At 44.0% G+C, this 22458-nt stretch overlaps 1 protein-coding gene across 1 annotated transcript in view; it reads left to right on the top strand.

Annotated features, from left to right (window-relative positions):
- Window positions 1–209: 209 nt before the first annotated feature.
- The window catches only part of Bend7 (BEN domain containing 7), a 74018-nt gene continuing 51769 nt past the window's right edge, over window positions 210–22458 (top strand). Inside the window, exons 1-2 of the mRNA XM_090318920.1 lie at window positions 210–352; window positions 2785–2868. Coding sequence (XP_090175046.1) covers window positions 292–352; window positions 2785–2868 — 145 coding nt within the window. The 5' untranslated portion in view covers window positions 210–291. The remainder of the gene's footprint in view (window positions 353–2784; window positions 2869–22458) is intronic.

Raw genomic sequence — 22458 nt, 5'->3', positions numbered from 1 at the left:
TCTGGACGCGGCCCGCCTGCAGGCGTAGGGGCTCCGGGGGGCGCCTAGGGCTCCGGGAGGCGGCGGCGCGCGGGGGCAACTTCACCCGGGAGCCCGCGCCGCCCACCCCGCGCCGGCCGGCAGCCCCCGAGCCGGCTCGGCGGCGGCTCCTCCCGTCGCTCGGCCTCGCTCCGTCGTCCCCGCCGCCCTCGCCGCCGCCGCCGCCGCCCGCCGGCCGGCCGGGAACGCGGACCTCGGTCCCCGCGGCGGTGACACGACCCGCGCCGCCCGCGCCGCCGTCCTCCCCGCACCATGGAGTTCTCCGAGAGGAAAAGAAGCCGGAAATCCCAGAGCTTCAAACTGGTGAGCCGAGGTAAGCGGCCCGGGGCCGGGGCAGAGGGGCGGGGGGAGCGGCGGGAGGAGGCGTCGCCGCGCCCCGCGCCCCGCGCCCCGGGCCCCGCGCGCCCCGGCCGCCCGACCGCGGGGGTCCGCGCCGGGGACGCGCCCGCCCGACCCCGCGGCCCCGGCCGCGCACGCCCGCTCGCCCGCCTGCCCGCCCGCCCGCGGCGGGGAAAGTTGTGCCGGGAGGAGGCCGGCGGCCGCCGCACGTAAACAAGTCGGAGGGCGCGTCTGGAAATTAGCAAACAATGACACTGGGGTGGCCCCCCCCCCCCCGAGTCCGGCGGGGCGCTGTCGCTGCGCCCGCCCGGGGTGGCTCGGGCCGCGCGGGGAGGATCTGACCGCTGATCTGCTGTTGTTTCACCTCCCCCCCCCAAGAGAAAAAAAGAAAGGGGGAAATTATTATTATTATTATTATTATTATTATTATTAAGATATCTGAACCAAAAAGCAGAACGATTGCTGTCCAGGCACCTTTATTTTCTAGGTTGATTTGGTTGGGAAAGGTGTTTTAGAATAGAACACACGCTAGCCAGATAAGTAGCCTTAGAAGAAAAGGTAAAGAAAGGAAAGACAAAAGAGAAGGAAAAAAAAAATAAATAATAGCTAGGGTCTCGGGATGTAGCAGGGGTATTTCATCACGCTATTTTGGTCCAGAGAGGAGAAAGTTGAGTACAGTCCTGTGTCGAGTTTACTTGTTAGAATTGGTCTTCCTGATGTGACTCTTAAAAAAAAAAATGATGACAGTTACAAAGAGTTGTCATGAGAACTGGTCTGTCAGAATGCCTCGTGTCACCTTACCAGACATGATGATTTTCATCCTTTTTCCACGGTTGTGCCATATGGTCTGATACTGAGATCCATCCTGTTGAAAATGTCTTTGAATCAACCTGAGGTAGAAGCCAAGCCAGGCAACCTGTCCACTTTTCCTGGGTGTTTTTTTTTTTTTTCCCCCAGCATTTGGATCCAAATAGAGACAGACACATGATTGCTTCAGCAACCAGCACACATCACGTGGAAATTGAAGGGTAACTGCAAAATAATCCAGGTTTTCAAACTCAGCTAAGCCCACTTTGAGTTAATCTGGAATGGGTTTCATTGTAGATAGACATTTGGACAATCTCTTTCCCCCTAATTTAGTTCGGGTACCAGTTAAATAAAAAGACATCTGAAATGGTTTATGTTTTCCCAAGATTTGGTTCCTCTCTCATTCTTTGAACATTTTCTTCTGCTGAGGTGCTGATTACTCAAGTTATTTGTGTTGCAGGAGTCATTCCCATTGTGAATGCCTTTATGGTGATTTGTGATTCATTCAGGAATGTGGGCTCCTGGCTCTTGTTTATGACCTCAGGGAACTTACTACCTTATCTCAAAAGCAAGAGTAGTTTTCGCCTAGTGTCTGGTGACATCTGAGGCCCAAAACAGACTAGCTGTTAAAGATGGGAGAAAGGACTTTTATTTTCATAGCCAGATAGTCTTGTTCTTTTGCTTTTTTGGGGGGGATGGTCAGGGGTGGGGAGTGGAGGTTGCTGGTACTCAGTCTCATCTTCTTACTTGGCTTTTACTGTGAGACTGCCTAGACTGTCTTTGACCCTAAATCTTCAGATCTCAGTCTCCTTAGTAGCTAGGTTTATAGAGCATGAACCATCAGTCCTGGTGCAATCTTATATCTTAAGAAACAGAAGACTGCCAAAACACAGCCTCTGACAAGCATAAAAATGCTTGTTGTATTTTAGACTGACATAGCAAATCCTCCTCACCCCCTTTTTAAAATTTTCAAATTTTAAGCTGAAGTCTTTTCTCTGCTCTTCAGGTGTGTGTGTGTGTGTGTGTGTGTGTGTGTGTGTGTGTGTGTGTGTGTGTGTGTGTGTGTGTGTTCAAAAGTGTTCAAAAGAAAAACCATTCCATATTCAGTTTATAACCATGCAAAAGATGAAAACTTTACTCCCTTTCAAATTATGGTTTATTGGCTTGAAGATTTTATATCTTTCTGGATTAACTGAGAAAACGGAGTAAGTGTAGAGCATAATGTTGATATACTTATTACAATGGACCATGGAGATAAATTTAGAAACCTTCCCTGGCCTATGATATGGCAAGATTTTGCCATTTCTTACGAACATGCTTGATGTCTCAAAGAAGCTGAAGGATTGACAACTGTGGACAACATTTTCCTTGAAGACTGTGTGACCAATTTGGCCGTTTTCTAAAAACCAAGTAATGTTTCAAGTTTACCTTGGATTGAGCGAAGCTTAAGAGTTTGTTATTGCATATGCATTCAGTGATTTGACTTCTTAAAACATAGATGATGATGATCTATACCACAGAGGCTCTAATTTATTGCTTATTCTTATTTCCTATTTCAGGTCATTAGGATTCTAATTTTTGGTTGTTTTCTTGTGCCAGATTATCACCATGAGGTCTATAAGATCTCAGAATTCACCAACAATATTAATGGGGAGGCCAAAGAGACACAACCCATTTTTTTAGGTAGGTTCCTCTGTCAATTAATTTCTCAGCAAAACAGTGTGGCCATTTGAAATTGGGGGGGGGGTAGGAGGGGGAGTAAGAGTGTGGAAGAACGGGAAATGTCTGCCATTGCTTAATGTATGACAATCTTCTCAAGACCTTTTATTTTACAGATTGCCAATATATCCCTTATTAACATTGCTAAAAGTTGTAATTTCAGACATAAATGTTTATTAGTGTCTACACACAGTGCTAATTATCACTCACTCACAGAGCCAGATGCTGACTGTGCGATTTTGTCGCTCTGTGCTCACCCCATTTCCATTGCATATTCGCTGGCATGCTTCGCTGGCAATAGTTTGTGTAATTGGGGTATTACATCTTTGACATCTGGATAACAGAAATTCAATTTCCAGGAAGCTGCTATTTGTTTGGTTTTTGCTTCTGCCTTGGGTGGGATAGAGGATTAATGTGCTGTCTTATTATAATGTCCCTTCACCTCTGTGGCCTGGTTGCTAATCCTGCCATGACAAAATTAAATTAAATCGACAGTCAAAAAGCGTAAGGAGAATAAAAGTGTGATTGTCTGCCTCGCCACGTCTTGATAGTGGTAGTTATCAGTGAGCAGTTCCTCGTTTCCTTAGCTTTCTGTTGCTTTCTCTCCATCATTTATGGCCAGAGTTAAGCTCAGTCTTTTTCCTGCCATCCTGTTCTTCTTACATCACCTGAAGGATAGGCAGAGCCATGGTATCATCTCTAGATCTTCCACAAGTGCTGTTGCTCCACAGATGGCTAGGCAGCTGAACGTATGGACACTGTTGTGTACAGTTTTGGTATATATCCTGTGCATGAAGAACTTTGGATGTGAACTTAGTTATCTGTAGACTGCAAGCCAAAACTGAAGCCACTTAGGATTTTGCCTCCAAGAACAAAGTGCCCATAAAATCAGAGTAGAGAGGAAGTGGTAGCACTTGGCGTCACCCTTGCCCATTTAGGGCACTCCGTAACCCCAGATTATAGGATGAAGTCCAGGAGCTATACAACCAGGAAGCGAAGTATAAGCTCAAGTTGGAATAAATGTGATTGAGGTCAGGGGTCAGAATTGCCCTGTGGCTGGTAGCAGGAGGATCCATGGCTCAGATCCAGCTTGGTACTCTTTCCTACAGAAACATTGTAACAACCAGAGTATATACACCTTTACCAGAATCTCCCTGTTCTGCTCTGAAGGAGAGAAAGAATGGGCTGCAGAGGGCTGGAAGCAATTTAGACTTAAAGAGATAAAACAGGAGGGAAACATCACTCTTTTCTTACGTGAATGATCTTTGGTCACACGTGAATCTGTCCACCAAAGGAGAGATTGTTCCTGGGGCCAGCACCAGTCCATGGCCCTGTTGACTATTAAGAGTACTGAAAGCCAAAAGGCTAATTAATCATCACGTGAAATGCCTAGCCCCAGAGAAAGCCTTGGATTGTATCCTCACCTTGATTCGCTAAGTTCTGTATTTAAGTACCACTGGATGTGACCATTGGAAACAACGAATTTGCCTTCTGGTAAAAAATTTATATGTATGGTAAAATGCAACATTATTTCCTTATGCTAGTTCTCTAGTGAAGGTTTTCCCATAAGCCCCTTGCTTCCATGTGCTTGGAAAGTAGTAAGGATGCTCTACAGTAAGAGGAGAGAGAATCAGAGGGTGCTAGGCTCATGAGCCAAAAAGATGTGAACTCTTCAGAGCAGCAAGCATTGTTGCTTTCATTCTTTTGTTCATTTTAAGACAAAGTTTCACCCCATGGCCAGTCTGGTCTTGAACTTACCATCTCCCTGCCTCAACGTCGTAAGTGCTGAGATTACAAGTATGCATGTAATCTCATTTAGTTGAAGATAATACCACCCAATAAGACATCAGACATTGGGTCTGCTTTCCAAATAGTTGGTCAAGCCACTGGCTCATGTTGCTTAGGAGGCTTAGATCTGAGGATCACAGTTCAAATCCAACCCAGGCAAGAAAGTCTGTGAGACTCTTATCTCCAATTAATCCCCACAAATGTGGAAGTCGAGCTGTGGCTCAAGTGATAGAATGCACCATAGAATGAGCCATAGAGCTTAGGGACAGCACCTCAGTCCTGAATTCAAGTTCCAGGTTTGGCACTAAAATAAATAAATAAAACACATACGTACATACATACATACATATATACATACATACATACATGCATACATACATAAAATTGTTGGTCAAAAAGGCCTTAGAAGGCCAAGTGAGAAGGCCAAGTGCTGGTGGCTCACTACTCAGGAGGCTGAGATTTGAGCATCATGGTTCAAAGCCAGCCTGGGCACAAACATCCATGGGATTCTTATCTCCAAATAACCACCAGAAAACTGGAAGTGGTGCTGTGGCTCAAGTGGTAGAATACTAGCCTTGAGCTGAAGAGCTCAGAGACAGTGCCTATTCCCAGAGTTCAAGCCCTATGACCCCCCGCTACACACAAAAAGCCCTAGACATTAAGAAAGATTGTACAGCTTGGAAATATGCAGTGTTTTTTTTTTTTTTTTTTGGTCTCACAGGCATTTCATTTTCTGGGGAAAGCCAGATGTGATCCCCCAAAACATTTTTCTTTTGGGTCTCTTGATCACTTTTGGAAATAATGGAGGTAACTATATAGGTACAATTTCTGGAGCAATCGGTAATAGCTACTGATAACATTTGAAAGGAAAAACTTCATGGTGGACGGGTGTTAGAATTTACAGTTACTCTTTTCAAAGCATAGATATCCATCAGACTTACTTTGCAAATTTTTTGTCTAGTCATATTTGTGATGTTACTTCTGGTATAGAGCTTATGGCAGCTAGGAGAGTTAATGCCAAGACACTATAAGTCATCCACCTGTAACAGAGCTAAAATGGTCCCTGTGGTGTTAGGTAGGGCTTTGTCCCTTCAAATACAGGTGTTCTCTTTGACTTCTATATGGAGAAGAGTAAAAGTTCATGTCCCAGAGGAAAGAGGAGTATGCCAGCATTTGGCAGGAGTTCCCATATCCAGTCTCTTTCTGTAGACTATTTTTAGGCTATGAACCATTGTAGCATATCCAGCACGGTAAGGTGGCTCCATAGTGTGCATGGCTTATCTGGGTGCTTTGGGAATTACTCACATAGTTTTCATTTGACAATAGGCTCGGAAGGGGTAACTACATCCCGTGGACATTGGCTTTCTCAAGCTGCCTTGATGGAGCACTGTTCAGGAAAATGATTCACTTGGTCAGTTCGACACATTTTTTTTTTCTTCTGAGAAAATACAGTGAACTGCGCACTCTGTATGGGAGTGGCAATGGGAACCAGGTCAGAAATGAGAACAGGTATTCTCCTCTGAAGGACTAAAATCCAGTTGTCAGGACAAACTCAGGAGGCAGTTAAGCAGCAGTATACCACCCACAGCAGCTACTGTGAGCCCATGTGCAGGGCACCACGTTGAGTCCATAAATATCTCTGTCACTCCTCAAACTCTAACAGTCAGTGTCATCCTCAGTTTGATAAGGCTTGGTGAAGCTGTTTCTGAAGGCTTCCATAAGTGGGGTCCCAGGGCAGTTCTGCCTGAGCTTTGAGCACCCCACTGTACCTCTGTGAACAGTAATTAAATGATAGTTGTGAGTGATTAAGGAAGCAAGCAAAAGCAGAGTAGGACAACCAGGAGAAGAGCTAGGTAAAGCCCTTAACTGTGGGAAAGATTTGCATCGGCAAAGATTCCTGGTGGGAGGGTAATTTGTGCCAAGGCAGAGATATAAACACCATTATAATTAGACTTTAAGTGAGTGTTGTTCTTTGTACTTTAGAACACTTTCACACCTGTTACCTCAGGATTTTTATAGTCGGGACGTTATTCCCATCATAGTGGAAACTAAAACTTAGTAAGCTGACTTGTTTGTAGGTTGTAAACCTGGAGTAAACCAAGCCTCTCTCTATCATGTTGAAGTTGAGAATCATCCAGGAGACTATATAGTGGATATATGGTGAGTAGGAAGTGGGTAGATTGTTAAGTATTAAATGAGACATTTGGTTATTCATAAGTGTAATCATATCAACCTTGAATGAAGTTGAGACTTCATGGTTTTAGACTTAGGATGGTAAATTTATAACATGTTTATTTCTTGGGTGTTCATAGCTCCTCGGTTTTTTCATTCAACAAACATTTATTAGGTTCCAGTACATGCCGCCAAGTCCTGTGCTACTTGTTCTTTCTAATATTCAGTTCAGTTACACAGCTTTAGTAGATGAAGCACAGGAGGTGGTAGCCATGCTAATTGAACCAGGGTCCAGATCTCTGGGTTCTATTTTTTTCATCTCCATTTCAGTGACTTTCTGGATGACAGATTCCCCCACCAGAGTCTGCAGTCTTCCCAAAGAGGACACACTCAGGAAAGTCAGGGAGTTAGCCCTTACCCACAATGCAGTGCTTCTCACTGGAGCGCAGGCAGGGCCAAGTATGGAAGAGGACCACTGTTCCTGGAGCTAAGCTCTTCCTCCCAAAGGGAAAGGGTCCCCGCTGGTCTACCTCCCTGTGGCAGGAGTCAAAGAGTGGGGAGCTAAGGGAGTCAACAGAAAGGGAAAGGATGAATCCCTGAAATTTTGCCATTTGGAGACTTGAGTGTCTCACCTGTGTTCCTCTTCCCTCAAATCTTTACCTTGAGTATCATGGCCCCTGTGGTCCCAAGTCCCTTTCTTCTTTCACACTAGTTCTCTTTTTTTGGTGGTAGAGTGAAGGAACAGAAAAGGAGTGTCTGTTGGGGTTCTTAGGAATGTAGCTAAAGTAGGTGTCACTTATCAGGCTTACTGTGTGCCAGCTACCATGCTAAGAATGTTGTAAATATTATTAATTGTCCCCCCTCCACACCATGTCATAGGTGAAGAATTGGAAAAATTCACCCAAGTTGTTCAGTGACAGAAGCAGGTTGAAAACAGGTATCTATCCCCAAAACCATGCCCTGGACCATGCCACAGTGCCTCTTCAAATGACTCGCCTGTTGACACCTGTCACCGTCTGCTGATGAAAGCGGAGCAGAGCTGCTTTAAGAAAACCTGAGGAGATGAGAGCCCCCCCACATACACACACACACACACACACACACACACACACACACACACACACACACACACACACTCACACTCCTCTGTGACCCATGTAGCCCTCAGTTACTATGGCAAAACCCCCAATGTTCATGTTTGCCAAGATCACACGGAACACCAGAAAGCTCTCTGATTATACAATAGGTTAAAATAAAATTAAATAAAAATCCTTCACAATGACAGCCAAGTTTAGAAAGCCACTTAAGGGAAGCTAAGCCCCCCTGGCTTCTATAAGAGTGTACGTGTGTGTGTATGTGGAGGGAGGTTTGGTGTTTGTAGTAGTTATCTGGAGTTCAAGGGCATTTATGATTAGACCTGTCTCATTCTTTCATCATGGAGCTACGGAGAAATCAGTTCTCTTGACATCCAATCCACAGATATTTTTGCTGTGGCAGAGTTGTTTCACTCCTTGGTCTCATTCTCTCATTCTGTCTAAATGGGCTGGTCTTCCTGGCTGGCCCCCTCCCCTGCCTTCTCAGAGACTTGAGCTCCTCTTTCACAGTCTTCAGTCAAGTGTGCATCCTTTGATGTCCACAGTGAGACTCCGCCTGGACCTCTCCAGGCAGCTTACCCCCTCCTCCACCCTGCAAGTGGGACAGCTATACGAGAAAGGGACCTACTTGAGTAGGCAGAGAGTGGTGGGTAGAAACCTAAGAGTATGAACACTCAGAGCACACTGGGGGAGAAAGGGAATGAGATATTGTTACTATTTCTGGGTGCCAAACATTTCCATACTTTTTGTGTACATGCCACAAGTTCAAGTCCTGGGACTTGGACTCGGGGCCTGGATGTTATCCATGAACTTCTTTTGCTCAAGAATAGCCCTTTACCCGTTGAACCACAGCTCTGCTTGGCTTTTCTTGGTAGTTTTATTGACGATAAAAAGTCTCACAGACTTTCTGGTCCAGGCTGGCCTTGAACTGCAATTGTCAGATCTCAGCTTCCTGAATAGCTAGGATTATAGGTGTGAGCCACTGGGTACCTCCTTTTTTTGTGGGTCATGGGGCTTGAACTCTGGGCCTGGGAGCTGTCCTTGAGCTCTTCAACTCAAAGCTACTTCCCTACCTCTTGAGCCATAGCCCCACTTCCCATTTTTCTAGTGGTTAATTGAGATAAGAGTCAGTCTTTAGTACCCAGGCTGGCTTTGAACCATACTCCTCAGATCTCACCCTCCTGAGCAGCTAGGACTTCAGGCATGAGCCACCCGGGCCCAGGTAGGGTACCATTTTAAAACAGCAGTAACATCTGAAGACAGAGGTCTAGTTCCCAGAGCTCTTATAAAAGCTCCCCACCGTACTTTCAGAAAGTAAAGGCCTGCATTGTACAATTCTAGCAAGAAACCTTAGAAATACCACTATCCGGGGAAAGCAGCCCTGTGTACAGCTGTCAAGTTGTACCTACCCAGGGTTGTCAGCAAGGGCCAGTGGGACTGACTCGTGTCTGCTTTGCCAAGGCCTAGGCAGGGCAGCATTTGCCGTGAGGAAAGTTGCCTTTCTCAGTCTCAGCAAGGCCCAGTGTGGGTCAGTCTCTGCCCTATAAGTGAAACGTGCAGTAGGTTGTGATATTTTCCTTTTCCTCCACTGTTCATGACCTGAGTCCTTTTGAAAAATGTCCATGAAGGGCGGGATCAAAGGAAATGTATCGACAGTTTAGCCTTTCTGGTTCCCATGGGGATACGATTTTTTTCCTTGGGAAGAACATAATATAGCCTCTTGTAAGAGAAAATAAAGATTTTTTTTAGAGCAGCGTGTTTTTGTATTTTAGAACTAAAAATACATCTAGGACCCTGACATAGGATATCTGTTTTTCTTATAAATAACAGATTGTTGGAGGGAAAATGACCTGGGAAAGGATGCATCAGCAGTGGTAGGGAGCCAGCCTGGAGGAGACAGCTCAGAAGCTCAGAAGTGCAGTGTTTGGTACCAAGGATACATGTCGATTCCTTTAGTGTTGCACACAATGCAGTCAGCTCCTATACCTGAAATGCTTTGTCATCTGATGCCTTTAGATGAAGAGCCAGTCTCCTTAGCATGACAGTCAAGGCCCTCCATGAGCCCTCCAACCTATCTCCTTCCTGACATGCGTTCTCCCAACCATGTTCCTCCATACCAACCCTTTTCGTTCTTACAATGACCCTACTTCCTAGTACCTCCGGGTTTCTCACCCCAGGGGCTATGCAGAGCACTCTTCTGTTTATTTGTAGCAGGACTATTAGTAGTTTCTCATTGGCTGGACCTCTGCAACCTGAATCATGCCTCCAGCCCTTCTCTGTAGATCTCTGTCCCTGGGTTGCAAACCCCTAAGGGTCGTCTGTAGACCCCCTCTGCTCAGGCCTATACTGGTCACATAACAAACATTAAATTTAATAGGAAGCAAAACTAGCCAACTATTACTCAGTTTTCTTACCAGGCTCCCACCTTGGCTTTGGTGGTGGAGATTTGTCCATCCTTCTTAGTAGCTAATTAGATCTCCTGTAGCTGGACTAAAATGTACCACTGATGAAGGAATGATCATTTTTCACTGGATATGTTGTCTGTTAGGTTAATAAGACCCTCTCCCTTTCATCCCTGTTTCTGAACTAGGATAAAATCGTGCCTCTCTTTGTAAACTAGATTTCACCCCATGATCCTGCACAGGACCTGCTCGTAGGATCCTGCAGTGTGTGGACATAGAAACTTCTGGCTTCTTAGCCTGAGTTTTCCCCTGTCTTTAGGCTCATCCTTTATCCTTCCAAATCCCCGCAGGACCTGGCTTCTGAGTTGAAATGTTACCTGTTTTCCCAATGTCCAATAGTGGGCACAGAGTAGACTTGCAATAACCATTTATTTTTATGGGTTGTGGGGCTTCAGCCAGAGTGCCACTTCCAGTTTTCTGATGGTTAATTGGAAAGAATCTAACAGACTTTTGTTCCCAGGCTGGCTTTGAACTGTGGTTTTCACATCTCAACCTCCTGAGTAGCTAGGATTACAGGCATGAGCCACCAATGTCTGGCCTGTAATAACCATTTTTTAATAAATGAATGAGTACCATACTGAAACATGGTACTCTGACTCTTGTCAGCTAATCTGTGTGGGATAGAATGTTGAATTGAGATAGTTTCCTTGGGTAGGACTGTCCCATGTAGTAGTGTATGTGGTCTAAATCCTATTCTTCAAACTCTGGCAGCATGAGATACATAAGTGTCAGTCAGATGTGTTCTAGAACAGTCTGGCATTTTCTGTGTGTTAGTGAGCTACAGTATAGTCCTTAGTGGGCCATGAATGTGGAATCAGTCATTTGTGGGCAACTTGGCTTTGAGTGGAAAGTCATCATAGCACTTAGCAAGAGAAACATTCCCATGATGCTCCATTGAACCTTGTGGACTGTATTTATGAAACCTAAGATTGCTACGATGTAGCTATTTGATAGAATCTTCTGGCACCATCTTTATGCGTATGGCCCATCAGTGATGAGAGCATCATTGTATGGCACATGACTCTTGTTACCACACTAAACATTCTTCCTTGTGTCTTACAAAAAGAAGTTGTGATGAACCCAAATCAGCTGAAGACCATGATGGGAAGACAGAGCAAGGGCACCTTCTGCTAATGGTCTGGTTACCATGCCTCCTTCCTGTACAAAGGACAGCTTATTACATGCATACTTGAAAGTCATTACAAAGCTTAGACAAATTTTCTTTCTATATTCCAGATAATCAGTATCCTTATAAATAACAATCCATAAAATTACTCTGTTCGTATTATGAGGTTTTTTTTCAAACATACAAATACACCGTGTTATTTGAGTTCCAAGGGTTTTACAATGTTTTTTTACTTGGGAATCGAATTTTATATCTGAAAGGTTAATGGAGAAAACTAATTATGCTATCTGGTAACCAAATGTGTGATGAGACATTTGTCTCTGTAATTAACAGCAAGGAACTTTTTATAGTTCATAAAATTGAATGCTACATCGAATATTCTGGGAGCGTTTGTTTGGATGAGGTGTCCAAAACAGAGATGTTTATGGATGATATAAAGTTGAACTGAAATGTATGCAGGTGTCTGTGCATCTCACAGCATTTCTCATTGTTGAATTGGAAGCCAGAAGATTAATAACTTTACTTTGTCATGATAAAATAAGTAATGTGTTCTTGGAACAGAGGTATGGTACATAAGTTACTCAGTAATTCCAAGAATTTATTCTGTTCCAGGAATAATATCCTTAACAATTTATTTTTACAGAAAAAGTTGATGCAACATAATAGACTGTGAAGTTGCTTGTGTGGTTAATGGAATTATATCTCAACTGTGACTTTACACCTACATATAAAACACAAAGAATCACACACACAAAATGCAAGGTTGAGGTACGACGTAAATGTGAGAAGTCGGGAAAGGCAGAAGTTAAGGTTCTTCTGTTGACATTAACTCATTCTCCAGGCACCTCTAGACATCTTTGCCATTCCTAGCAAGAGCTTAATGAGGACCTTCATCTGCATTTGTGAGCCATGGCTGGGGAAGCTGCTACACCATTGGGATTGGATGCATTTGTCCCCCAGTCCAGCATTTCTCCTCTGAACTCTCCTCTGGAAGGGAGAATCTTGTTGCTGAAGCACGGTGGGGATGTGGGGTCCCTGTTAGGCCTGGCTAGGTTTACTTTGGTCATATGGGGCTAGGAGCTTTGTCTGCTCCTTTGTCAAGGAAGGAAACTATTATTTGTCTACAAATAGGAAGAAAATAAGGACAAATATCCCTCGAGCAAAAACCTCAATTGAGTAGAGGCACCAAGTGGCTGTGGCTTGTACCCACCTGTACATAAAGAATGAATTCCAAAGATACCACAGATTTTGTTTTTCTCTCACATCACTATTGTTTTTTCAGCTTTTCTCAGTTGAACCTTCCTGGTGTTTTTGTTAATTAAACTTACTGTTTTATATTCATTTTGTAGATATCCATTGACTGTTAATACCAAGTGAGGAGATTTGAAAACTCACTAGGTTGAGATAAGTACTCTGGGAGAACATAGGACAGGGAGACACACAAGATCTGGGGGAATAAGGTACAGACCTTTGAGGAGATGGCACGTAGTCTGGAATGTGAGGATGGAGGAGGAACTGGCACTGAGCATGTAGACAGAACAGCGTATGTGGAGATCAGGCTGTGTGTGTGTGGGGGGAGTTATTCTGAACAGCTGGAAGCCCTTTATTATATAGAAAGCAGAGGACCCTCTGGCTGTGTATGACAGTAATTAGATTCTGATTGAGTTGTTCTGAAAGGATGCCTGGACACTGGTTGGTTATTTCTTGGGTCTTTTTTTTTTTTAAGTTCCCTTGGTGATTCTAATGTGTAGCCCAGACTAGAATGTCACTGCCATTGAATAAGAGGGAAATGTGGCAAGAACTAAGGTTGGAGATGGGGGCAAAGAGGCTGGATGTCAAGGCCAGTGAGGCATGTTGAAGAGTGTGGGCTTTATCCTAGGATTATTGGCGTCCCACAGAGGTACAGGATGTAATTCCATTTGCATTTTGGAAAGATCACTGTAGCTTCAGTGTGAACGAGGTTGGAGGGGAGTGCTGCTAAGGTTTTTTGGCAGCAACCCCATCAGGTATTAGTGGAAATGGGTTGATGGTATAGAGAAGCAGAGGAATCTAAAGTAATGTAGACGTTATCAGAAATAGGGCTTACCGACTCATTGGCTATAGGAGGGTTATTGGTTTTATTCACTCAGTGGTAGGCACTGCAAATAGATTCTCAGAAGGTGTTCCTGGGAGGGCTGGAAGCATGGTTCAGGTGGTAGAGTGCCTGCCTAGCAAGTGTGAGAATCTGGGTTCAAAACTCTGAACTTCCAAAAAAAAATTTTTAAGTGCCAGTAAAGACAGTGAAAATTCTGACTTGGAAGCAGCAGGCTTGCCTCTGTGAAGACTCCTCCTCCTGGCCCCCCAACTGTCGTGTGCTTTCTCAGCCGGAAGATGGGTAACTGTGGGGACCCGGAGTTGTCTGTGGATCTGTGAGAAGGTATACATCTCAGTGGATGGATAAGAGCTTTAAAATTAAGCATAGGAACAAAAGAGTTTATCGTATCACATTTACATTTATTTTTAAAGATAAAACGTAAGAACAAGGAAAACTACTGTTCCTGATTCCCTTCCTAGGACTTTGTCCTAAGCTTCTCATAGTTATTTATTCTCCTTCAGTGTCTTGGTGACCTTTGCCAGCGCAGGGGAGGGGGGTTAAGAAGCAATATGGTTGTCTATTTTCATCATCTTTTTCTCACTTCTTCTTTGGTTACTCTTCTGATCCTTTTGGGCCTTATCTTTTTTTTTTTCCACTTTGAAGGTCTCTCTTGGAGACAGGACCCATGGCATTTACCTGTCCAGGCTCCCTATTCTTCATGATTCTAGAAAAACCTTCTGCCTCCAGCCCTGGCAGTTGTTGTCCCCTTCTGATTAAGTCTGCCCATTCCTGAGAAGCAAAGCATTCCATTAGAATTGTATGTGATGTTTTGTTCCGTGCTAGCCTATTAACTCTGGAAGGAAGAAACTGTGTCTTAAGTTTACCCCTCCCTCCCCCCTCTTTCTCTGCCTGCCTGGCTCCCTCCTTTTTTCCCTCCCTCCCTCCTTCCTCATACAGGGTCTCCTACTTTGCAGTAGTAGTATTTGTTGAATGGATGAATGAACCTCATCTAAACAGGTTTGAGGGGAACTGAAATGTCCTGTAAATGTAGATGCCTATATACATTTTCTTACTTATATGTTTCAGTTTATCAGAACCCTGGAACACATGACCACACATTTGCTTTCTGGGTTACTTTTGATCGTAGCATTCCACTCAGCCAGTTAAATTATTCCCTATCCACGTTTGCCTCTGTTCTTTGGCATTCAGACTATGCTATGTGGAGCCCTTGGAGTTGTTGAGCAAACCTTGGAGTTGTTGTGCCAGGAATCTGAGTTCTAGCATACCTCCTTCAGCGTGGTGTGCCCTTCTTTATTTATCCAGTTCCACTTAAGATTGCATTTAGAAAGGGGATTCCCGTGGCAGACCAGTATTTGGTTCCATATACTGTCACTCTTTGGACCAGTTTTTGCAGGGTTAGAATCCCCATCTTGTATGTTCTTTGTAAACATGGCTTTAGTGTGTGAGGTCTGCCAGTGCAGACCCTGATAATACCTGTGTGTTAATGTGGAGCCTCTCATGGGTTCACTTGAGTACTTCAAATTCCTTCTCTCCTAACTCACTGGTTGAGACTTGTGGGGAAGAGAGCCGTACCTTAGGCCTGAAGGAAGGGCCTGTCTCCTCTCCCCTGCCCTCTCTTCATTGCTAGAATTTGACAGTTTGCAGCTCAGTCTTTCCTGCAGCATGGCTCCAGGCCCACATCTACTGATTGTCAAAAGAAAAAAATAATATTTATAGACCATGTAGTAAAATCCTGGTCATCTTATTATTTCCTATGGAGAGAGTAATTTTTTTCAATTTGTTTTAATTTACCATTATATGAAAAACACAAGAAGTTTTTAATATTCATATAAAAATGAGTATTTTTATGCTACCCCCCCCCAATCATTCTCTAGTTCCACAACATTCATCATCCTCCATCAGAAAAGCATTATCACCTCCTGGGTCACCTGGCTGTACCTCTAACGCCACCATGATGAACTGGAAGGAATTGCTCCTCAGAGCCTGAAAGCCGCTCGTCCACTCCAAATTTGCCTTGTTGATACAGAACAATGTCCTCCTATAGTACAATGTCCGCTATAGTACATATGAAGATACTCAAGTCATTCTGTCGTCATTGCTTAGTAAAACAACCCGTTCCGTTAACTCTTTGTTCTTTTCACTGTTTTATTGGCCTTTTCATTATTTTCAAGTTGTGACCTTTTTAAAATATGATGAAACTGGTCATGATAGCATAATAAATCTGATCAATGGTGAGGGTAGAGGAAGGATTGTATCCCAGATCTTTTTTTTTTTTTTTTGTCAGTTGTGGGGCTTGAACTCTGGGCCTGGGCACTGTCCCTGAGCTCTTCAGCTCAAGGCTAGTGCTCTATCTCTTGAGCCACAGTGCCACTTTCTGTACCTCACATCTTCTGATTGCATCGGTCTATGCTGCTGTGACGAGATCCTCCAGCTTAGCACTGGCGGGTGATGATTTCATAGGCCTCAGAGTGAGTGAGGAATGATTCCCTATGGGATCAGAGTTCAGAAGCAAGAGGTTTCAGTCACCTTCTGGCTTGTATCCCTTTTAATATTTCACTACCTATTTTGAGCCATCTGCCTGCCAGGTGGCGAGGAGGTCTCTTCCTAGAGACCTGATACATCCCCGCAAGCTGTCCTTCAAAGTCCTGGGATTGCTGGTGACCCTCAGAGGCTTGCTTGGTCCCGAGGGACCAGCCACTTGAGGAAATGGTCCTCGACTACTGCCCTGTGGCCGTGCTACTACACGTGCCCCGTAGCTGCATTTCCAAGTGGCGACTTATTACCTAAGTTTTCTCTATAATAGTGAAGTTCATGGAGCTGGGGTAGAGCTCAAAGTATGCACCGGGCCCAGAGTTCAATCTTCACCACCATAGGACATAAACTAGGCTCATTATCTCCTCCACTTTTCTGCAGCCTTCCTTTCCTATTACCTGTTCAGGCACCTGAGCTGAAAATCTTGGACTTACGTGTCACCTCCACCTCGTCCTGCACTAGCTAGTCACCAAGCCTATTGGATTAAACTTCGTGTCTTCTCTCTCCATTCCTACCCCAAGCCCTGCTCAAGACTATCATTACCATGTAGCTGTGAATAAAAATAGCAAGAATGATTTTTCTAAAGGATACATCTGAGTCCTATTCTTATATTAAAAGAGACCATGAATTTATGTTAGCTAGCATAATAACCCATTTTCTCCAGGGCAGAATTCTTCCTGAACTGGCCCTTAACTGGATGATGGTCTCACTGTAACTTTTCCACTTCTGTCAGCTGACTAATCTCCCAGAAATCTTAAAGTCCTGGCACACAGAGTAGCCACTCAGGAAGAAGAGTGAGAGGTGGCTGCTGTGCCAGCTGCTTCCTGAGACTGGAGAGCCAAACATCGAGGAGGAGAATGGGAAGAATGGAAAAGGGAAAATGAATAAAGTCTAGAGTGCTCCAGGGAAAGAAGCACCCTCAGGGAAGTGTCAGGTTTTGTGTTTTTATGTTGTTGTTGTTGTTTTTGTTTTTCTGTTTGTTTTTTTTCTCATTTGTTTGTTTTGCCAGTCCTGGGGCTTGGACTCGGGCCTGAGCATTGTCCTTGGGCTTTCTCAAGGCTAGCACTCAATCACTTGATCCACAGCTCAAGCCACTTCTGGCTTTTTCTTTGTATTTGGTACCAAGGAATTGAATCTGGGTCTTCACACATACTAGGCAAGCACTCTACCACTAGGCCAAACTCCTGGCTCCTACCTTTTAGTGTTGAAGGATAATCTTTACAACTTAAAGACCTGGGAGGTGTTCAACAAATGAATATTTCTGTTAACTATTTGCAACTTCCTATTAATATATTGTTTGTTTAATACTTTAGTGTTGTGTTTAAATCTACTGGCAATGTGCCATTTCTTATAAATTTACTTTTACTTATTTTCCAGTCCTGGGGCTTGAACTCAGGGCCTGGATACTGTCCTTGGACACTTTTTGCTCAAGGCTAGCACTCTGCTACTTGAGCTACAGTGCTTCTTTTTCTGTGTATGTGGTGCTGAGGAATGGAACCCAGGGCTTCGTGCATGCTAGGCAAGCACTCTACCGCTATCCTCCTGGTCCTCTTATAAATTTCTTAAGAGTTGTAGTTCGCTTTCTATACATCAATGCCATGTCATTTGTGGGGAAAGACATGATATCTTGTTCGTGTGTTGGCGACCATGCCATCTACACACGCACATACACGCATACACACAGCTGTGTATATTAGTATTTCTTTTGTTGTTCCATGCTATGAATTGTCTTTATCATGCAGTATATCCTTTTCACCTGGCCAAGTTAGGAGTTTTTGAGTTTTTAATATTTATATTTGGGAACTTCTGTATTCTTATAATCACAGCACAAAAGACTCTGGATCTTATAAATTTCCTATGTAAATGAAAGTGGTGTAGTAGAGACTTGAAATTCAGTGCTGAGGAGAATTCAGCCTACCACGTTTTCTAGACCTTGCTCATAGAAGGAATTCCAATCTCTGTGAAGGAATTCAGTTGATTGTTTCACTCATAAGGTAGCCACATGGCACAGCTCTCCTACAGTAAGGTTTCTTTTTGTTTTTCTTTTTTTTTCTTCCTTCATTCTTCTTTCTTTCTTTGTCTTTCTTTTTTTCTTTTTTCTTTTTATTTTTGCCACTCCCAGGGCTTGAACTGAGGGCCTGAGCACTGTCCTTTGGCTTTCGCAAAACCTAGTGCTTTATCACTTGAGCCAGAGCACCACTCCAGCCTTTTCTATGTATATGGTACCATGGAATCAAACCAGGGTCTTTGTGCATGCTAGGCAAGCACTCTACCCGTAGGCCAAACCCCCCTCCCCTGTTTGTTTTTCTTTAACAGGTTTAGCCTCTTGGAGTTGAGTGTGAATGAAGACAGTAGTTTAGCTTAGAAATATGAAGAAGTATACAGTTTTCCTTGCAAAATCTTATTTCTGTAGAACTCCTTGCTTCCAGGAATTTCTTTTTCCAGTTATCTATACATAGAGAGGTCACTGACTCATTAGCACTGGTAAGGCAAGTAGAAGTCAGCTGACATTTCAAATCTCAATTCATATGATCTCTGTCATATGTAAAAAAAAACATTCAAACACTTAGCCCTGTGCTGGAGCCTCACTGCTGCAATCCTCGCTATTCAGAAGGCTGAGATTTGAGGATCACTGTTCAAAGCCAGGCTGGGCAGGAAAGTACGTGAGACTCCTATTAACTGCTAAAAACACCAGAGATAGAGTGCTACTCTCGAGCAAAAAGTACAGAGATAGGCCCTGAGTTCAAGCCCTAGGACCAGTCTCACACACACACACACACACACACACACACACACACACACATGCGCGCGCGCACGCGCGCACATACGCGCACACACACGCACACACGCACACACATGCACACACACACGCACACACTAAAGCACTTCTTTCATAGCTGTTTCTTCCTACTCCCTGTTCCAGTTCCTGATTTTTATTTCTTGTTGTTTTATTTTGCCTTTACATGTTTTAGGTTACTGTAAGGGAAGCCTGCCTCCAGAATCTCCTTTTACACCTACCACTTTCTTTTCCTCGTGTCTACTTGAGGCTTAAAACATGAAGTAACAAGTATGCAGCCAGATGCTAGTGGCTCATGCCTGTGATCCTAGCTACTCCGGAGGCTGAAATCTGAGGATTATGTTTCAAATCCAGTTCATGAAATTCTTCTCTCCAGTGGAATACTAGCAAGCCAGAACTGGAGCTGTGGCTCAAGTAGTTGAGCCTTAGCTTTGAGCACAAAAGCTCAGGAACCATGCCCAGGACCCGAGTTCAAACCTCAGGATTAGCCAAAAAGGAAACAAGTAGAAGAAATTATGGCAAAACTGGTTACATTTTCCCTTCTTTAATTCTCATGGCTATAAGTTCTAGAACTCTGAAACTAATGTCATAGTGGATCAGATTGCCCTCAGAAGATTTCAGAATCCTCATGACTTTTTTGTCCTTTTTCTACTGGTAGCTCTCTGTCATAGAATCCTATTCTCAGAGCAGATTGGACGCTGGGCATGTTTCTCTGTGATAAGTAGAGTTTGTGTGGGGAGAGAAGGTACTGCTGACTCTCTCAGATCCTGGCATGGCCCGGCTGAGCATAACGCCTCCCAGAGAGCCCAGAGTGGAGACAGACGGTCACTAGCTTATGCCAGTAAAGATCAGACCTGACTTTATAGAATCTTTGGTGTATCATGAGAAGCCTGATAAAGAAGGTCAATTCAATAGTGGAAAAAACATTTCTTTTTTGCCTGCCTTGTGCTATTAAGCAGCCAGGGAAGTGTATGTTTACATATTGACACTTAATACATTTGCTTCTTAATACTTAATACATAGGCTTCTTTCAGAATGCCCTTGGGAACTCTTCCAGAAACACCCTCCTCCACAGATATTATGGAGATGGTATAAATTTTGCTGACTCTCTGTCTTACTTGAATTGTGCTTGGTCATTCTCATAGAATCTGGAATATGATTTATTGTTTCTGTGTTACAAATTTCACTGGTGTTTGAAGTGGAAATAGTTTTATTACAGATTAAAATAATTTTCTCTCAAGCATATGCTAACACATGACAATATTATGAAGTTGAAAATTAATTTTTCTGTATTCGCTAGTGCTTTAGACTAAAGACAGAATTATTAATTTTTTTTGCCAGTCTTGGGGCTTGAATTCTGGACCTGGGCACCATCCCTGAACCTCTGTGCTTAAGGCTAGCACTCTACCACTTGAGCCCCAGCATAACTTCCAGATTTTCTGGAAGTAGTTTATTGTAGATACGAATCCACAAACTTTATTGCCCAGACTGGCTTCGAACTGCAATTCTCAGATCTCAGCCTCCTGAATGGCCTGGGATTATAGGCATGAGCCACTGGGCCTGCCTTTATTATTTCATTATTATTATTTTATTATTTTGGGGGTGATGTATCAGGTAGGGGGTACATTATTTCTTGAATATTGATACCCCTTCCCATTGTTTTTCTCACACTTTCCCTCAGCCCCATCCCCTCCTACTCATCTTGTTTTTCCTTTCCCTATTTCAAATAAACAAAGGTATATGCAAGCTTGGCCATTGCTAGTGATAGAACATGTGCTTAGCATGAATGTGTGCCTGGATTTGATCCCAAACAACTGGAAAAGAATACTATTTCAAAGTAGTCTACATTTTCCTTATAGTGTAGTCCCTGTCTTTGTGCTTCTTTCTTAGTTCTTCAGACTAATCTAGTCTATATGGTACAATGCAACAACCTTAGCTGGGTACTGATGGTTCATGCCTGTAATCTTAGCTACTTGGGGGGATGAGGTCTGGAAGATTTCAGTTTGAAGCCAGTGTGAGCAGAAATGTTCCTGAGAAACCATCTCCAGTTAACCAACAAAAATCTGGCTGGTGGTATGGCTCAAGTAGTAGAACACTACCCATAAGCAAGCAAGTCAAGCAAGTATAAGGCCCTAAGTTCAATCCCTGACCTACACACACACACACACACACACACACACACACACACACACACTGTCCAGAGACTGCACAATGACATGGTTAGACTTAATTCAATTGATCTGTATACCATGCATGGCCCCTTTAGCTACTTGGTTGGGAGAGGAGGGGGTGTAACATCAGCAGGATCATGATTCAAGGCTTGCCAGGACAAAAAGTTCCTAAGACCCCCATTTCCACAGAAAAAGCTGAGTGTGGTGGCACAAGCCTGTCATCCCAGCTCCAGTGGGAAGGTGTAAATAAGATCATGAACCAGGGCCAGGAGTTTGGCCTAGTGGTTAAAGTGCTTGCCTAGCATGCACGAAAACCCGGGTTTGATTCCTTGGTACCACATACATACAAAAAAGCCGGAAGTGGTGCTGAGGCTCAAGTGGTAGAGCTCTAGCCTTGAGAAAGTCCAAGGACAGCGCTCAGGCCCTGAGCTCAAGCCCAGGACTGGCAAAAAAATAAATAAATAAGATCATGAACCAGTCTGACCTAGACCTAAATACAAGACCCGCTCTCAAAAATAACACAATCAAAAGAGATGAAGTCATGGCTCAAGTGGTAGAGTTCCTTTCTAGCAAGCACAGAGCCATGAGTTCCAAATCCCAGTACTACTCCCCCCCCCTCCAAAAAAATAATGATGGTATGGGTGGGAGAAGTGGTGTGTAGAAACAGTTGGTTACTTTTGGCTTGAAGTTACAGCTTTGGCGACATGGAGGAGGTGGCAGTGGGTTTGTGGACACAGGGTAGATTTGGTTATGGGTGAGGGCAGAGGTAGAGAGGTGTAGCTCCTCCTCACTGGTCCTCCTACAGCCAATTACCTGGCATGAATAGGGAGCCTGGTGGCACCGCTGCACTGATGTGAGTCAGGGTGTTGGAAAGCCTTGCAAGCCACCCTGACACTCCCTAGGTCTTTCTCTTGTTATTCTCTCTGAAAGTTATATCTGTACCCCCAGTGTGCCATCTTAGAGGATGTCTTAGGATGCCATCTTAGAGGGGCCACGTGACCCCTCCTCAGAAGCTCTACATCCATGTGTATTTGGGCCCCTGCCCCTGAAGCTGACAGACAAGTGCCTGGCCTCGAGCTCCATCATACATGAATGGCTGTGGCTGAACAGGACACTCCCACCCTCCAAACCATACTTTGTCTTCTACCTTATCGGACAGTGAGTGATCAGGAAGCACTTCCAGACAGGAAAGAACTGAAAACTGGTCTCCAGTGACACACGCAGGCAAGCTCTGCTATCCAAAGAGAACACAGCCAGAAATGATTTAAAATAAGATACACCAGGATCACGAGTGGTCTCTTCAGACCAGAGACAGTT

This window comes from Megascapheus bottae, chromosome 26, assembly GCF_031878675.1.
Source record: "Megascapheus bottae isolate mThoBot1 chromosome 26, mThoBot2.hap1, whole genome shotgun sequence".
In the NCBI taxonomy this organism is placed as follows: Eukaryota; Metazoa; Chordata; class Mammalia; order Rodentia; family Geomyidae; genus Megascapheus; species Megascapheus bottae.
This window is presented reverse-complemented; position numbering and strand designations above follow the sequence as displayed.